Source organism: Chenopodium album, chromosome 14, assembly GCF_948465745.1.
Source record: "Chenopodium album chromosome 14, dcCheAlbu1.1, whole genome shotgun sequence".
NCBI classification, from domain to species: domain Eukaryota; kingdom Viridiplantae; phylum Streptophyta; class Magnoliopsida; order Caryophyllales; family Amaranthaceae; genus Chenopodium; species Chenopodium album.
Genome location: NC_137847.1, coordinates 18,493,279 through 18,496,587, shown reverse-complemented (window position 1 = coordinate 18,496,587; position 3,309 = coordinate 18,493,279). Strand labels below are relative to the sequence as shown.

At 37.2% G+C, this 3,309-nt stretch overlaps 1 protein-coding gene across 1 annotated transcript; it reads left to right on the top strand.

Moving 5' to 3' along the window:
- Positions 1-313: 313 nt before the first annotated feature.
- Positions 314-2,559, top strand: LOC145579051 (small ribosomal subunit protein eS1). The gene is made up of 7 exons (XM_081636329.1): positions 314-395; positions 482-529; positions 617-722; positions 1,483-1,620; positions 1,727-1,912; positions 2,003-2,203; positions 2,313-2,559. The coding sequence occupies exons 1-7, from the start codon at positions 385-387 to the stop codon at positions 2,409-2,411; spliced, it is 789 nt and encodes a 262-aa protein (XP_081492455.1). The 5' UTR covers positions 314-384; the 3' UTR covers positions 2,412-2,559.
- Positions 2,560-3,309: the final 750 nt, after the last annotated feature.

Below are 3,309 nucleotides of genomic sequence, written 5' to 3'. Positions count from 1 at the left end.
GTAAAAAATAATTTAATTTTAAAAAATGTACTGCGTTCGTTTAATAATAATTGACTCTATTGGACCATAAAATATGCTGTTAGATAGATATATTAATATAATTTTTTTTCATTTAGAGTATATGCAAACACAATATATGCAAACGGGCAAAGCTTGAAAAAAAGCCCTCATTTAGAATATTAGACTTCTAGGGTTTCATTTGTAATTCCATTTCGGCCCAGAAAAAAGGAAAGCCCGATAAAACGAAACCCCTCAATTGAACAAACTGCATATAAAAACCAGCCACTTTGTCATTATAAGAGAGAGAGAGAGAGAGAGAGAGAGAGCGCGCAGCAGCTGCTAAGCAGAAGAAACCCTCAGTCCCCCCTCTCTAATTCATCAACCATGGCCGTCGGGCATTCCTCCTCTCTCTCCTCCTCTATTTCCTCCATTGTTGCAGTTTCTAGTACCTTCTTTCTGCTGTTTGCTCTCTTTTTTGCAGGAAGAACAAGAGGATTTCCAAGGGTAAGAAGGGAGGCAAGAAGAAAGCGTATGTGATATGAATCCTAATCCTATTTGAATTTCCGTCTTTTTTATTTTGATGTGATTGTTTTTGATGTGATTTTTGTTGATGCAGTTCGGATCCCTTTGCTAAGAAGGATTGGTATGATATCAAGGCTCCTTCAATCTTCAACATTAGGAATGTTGGCAAAACCCTAGTTACCCGTACTCAGGGTACCAAGGTTAGTTTATCTATTTCTCAATTTATTGATTTATTCTGTTTGAATTATTGTTGTTAATTTATATGATATGGAGTATTGTCAGAAATGTAATGGTGTATACAATGATATTATTTGATGAAATTTATGTTTTTTGAATCTTATAACTAGATAGATAAGATGTGATTTTACACAAATGTTGTTTTATAATTTCAATTAAATGCAACATAATAAGTTTCTATGCAAATTGATGCAGTAAAGACTGTAATTTTCTATTAGTTTTGCTTTTATATTTGATCCTATGATGTAATGTAAGTGAAATTTTTATTCTTCTGTTCTGGGTTCTTGTTTAATTGCGTAATTTTTCTGAATTTATGTGCTTGTTTTCTTTGTTAAATGACTCGTTTTTGGATAGAGTTACATGTGGAAATGTCATTTTGAACCTTTTTAAGTTAGGTTGATTTTGCAATTAGGTGATTAACCAGGAATTCCAAGAAATGACATTAAGTAGTATTATGAAACAAAGGTAAATAATTTTGTAAAATGACTTAGTAGTGTTATGTGTTCGGAAATTTAAGATATGACTTTAAGTACTGATGTGTTAAAACTCTGTTGAATTGCCATTGAAAAGTCATGTTGGTTTGTCGAATGCTTGTTTAAATTTTAAATATTATGTATGATCTTAACGTAATTGATCTATTATGAATCCCTACTTTATTTGGTTATTAGGATTTATTTTGCTTTTTGTCATGTGGCTTATTGAATGTCGTTTGTTAAATTTTAGATTGCATCTGAGGGTCTTAAGCACAGAGTTTTCGAAATTTCATTGGCTGATCTTCAAAATGATGAAGATCAATTCTTCAGGAAGATCCGTCTTAGGGCTGAGGATGTTCAGGGCCGTAATGTGCTCACTAACTTCTGGGTATGTATCTACCATTTTAATATAAGTACTGTCTTTTGCCTACCTCTGTTGTTCTATTAGAAAAGTTGAGGATGCTAATGAGTGATGATTGTTTTTAATTATCTAGGGTATGGACTTCACCACAGACAAGTTGAGGTCCCTTGTTCGCAAGTGGCAGACATTGATCGAGGCTCATGTTGATGTCAAGACCACTGACAACTTCACCCTGCGTATGTTCTGTATTGCCTTCACAAAGAGGCGCCCTAACCAGGTCAAGAGGACCACCTATGCTCAGTCTAGCCAGATCCGCCAGGTTGGTTTATTGCAATGATCGGTTTCTCCTATTACATATTTTCACTTAACTAGATATTTTCAAGTAATGCATGTGTCAATCTTTGTGCAGATCCGCCGCAAGATGCGTGAGATCATGGTCAACCAGGCTAGCTCTTGTGATCTTAAGGATCTTGTTGCTAAGTTCATCCCCGAGTCTATTGGCAAGGAGATTGAAAAGGCCACAACTGGCATCTTCCCATTGCAAAACGTGTACATCAGGAAGGTTAAAATCCTCAAGGCCCCCAAATTCGATCTTGGAAAGTTGATGGAGGTAAGTCATTTCTCTGAATTAGTGTTGAAGCATTTGATCATGTATCTTTCATTCAATAGTTACTAGAATTCTGATTCTATAATTGATTGTCTATTTGGCTTGATTGTAGGTTCATGGTGACTACTCCGAGGATGTAGGTGTAAAGCTAGACCGGCCAGCTGAGGAAACTGTTGCTGAGGGTGAGGCCACAGAAGTTGTTGGTGCTTAGACAAAATCTGCTTCATGTTCTAGTAATATTGACGCTGTTAGCAAACTTTTTTAATGATGAAATTGATTAGTAGAAGTTTTGGTGTCTTATCTTTTTGTTGAAGAGAGTTGTAAGATGATTTTTCTTGGGAAAATTTATTGTGTTTGAACGCCTGTGTTTCCTACTTTGTTGTCACAACTCCATCTCATATATATTTACAACGGATTTTTCACCAAATACCATTGAGTTTTAACATAATTTACCAAATACCACCAACATTTTTCAAATTCACCATATAACATTCAGTTTTATAAAAACGTCACATGCTATTTTAGTGAAGTCCGTTAGTCATTAACATTAATTGTGCCATGTGACAACTTGTAATTGGTTCTTATTAATATTGTTTCATTAATTAATTAATTTTAGAAAAATTATTTTAAAAATGAAAAAAAATTAAAACACCACCAGTACAAGCCACCGGCGACGATTCCGACCCCAGCCACTTCTCGGCTGGCCGACGACCATCCCCCTCCTCCGACGGCGACAACCCCGATCCTAACCACCACCGTAGCCGAGCCGAAATCCCAGCCACCACTGTACCCGAAATCCCCAGCCTCACTTTCACCGAATTCAACCACTCCACAGCTTTCCACCTTAGCCAAAAACCCACCTATCACCTCGAAACCTCCTTCCCCAAAAGCCCAAACCCTCTCCCACAACGTCGCCATCGCTCAACTTGACGAAAAACACCACCATGAAACCCTAAAACAATAAAATCAAATCCCTAGATTTTGGTTTTAGGGGTTCGGCATACGTGGTGGTTCAGTGGGGTAGAGATGGCACTTGACCGAGGTGAATTCGTTCGCCAACACAGGGGAGGGAGGTTTGGGCGTTGGCTGGTGGTTCGGGGATGGTTTTT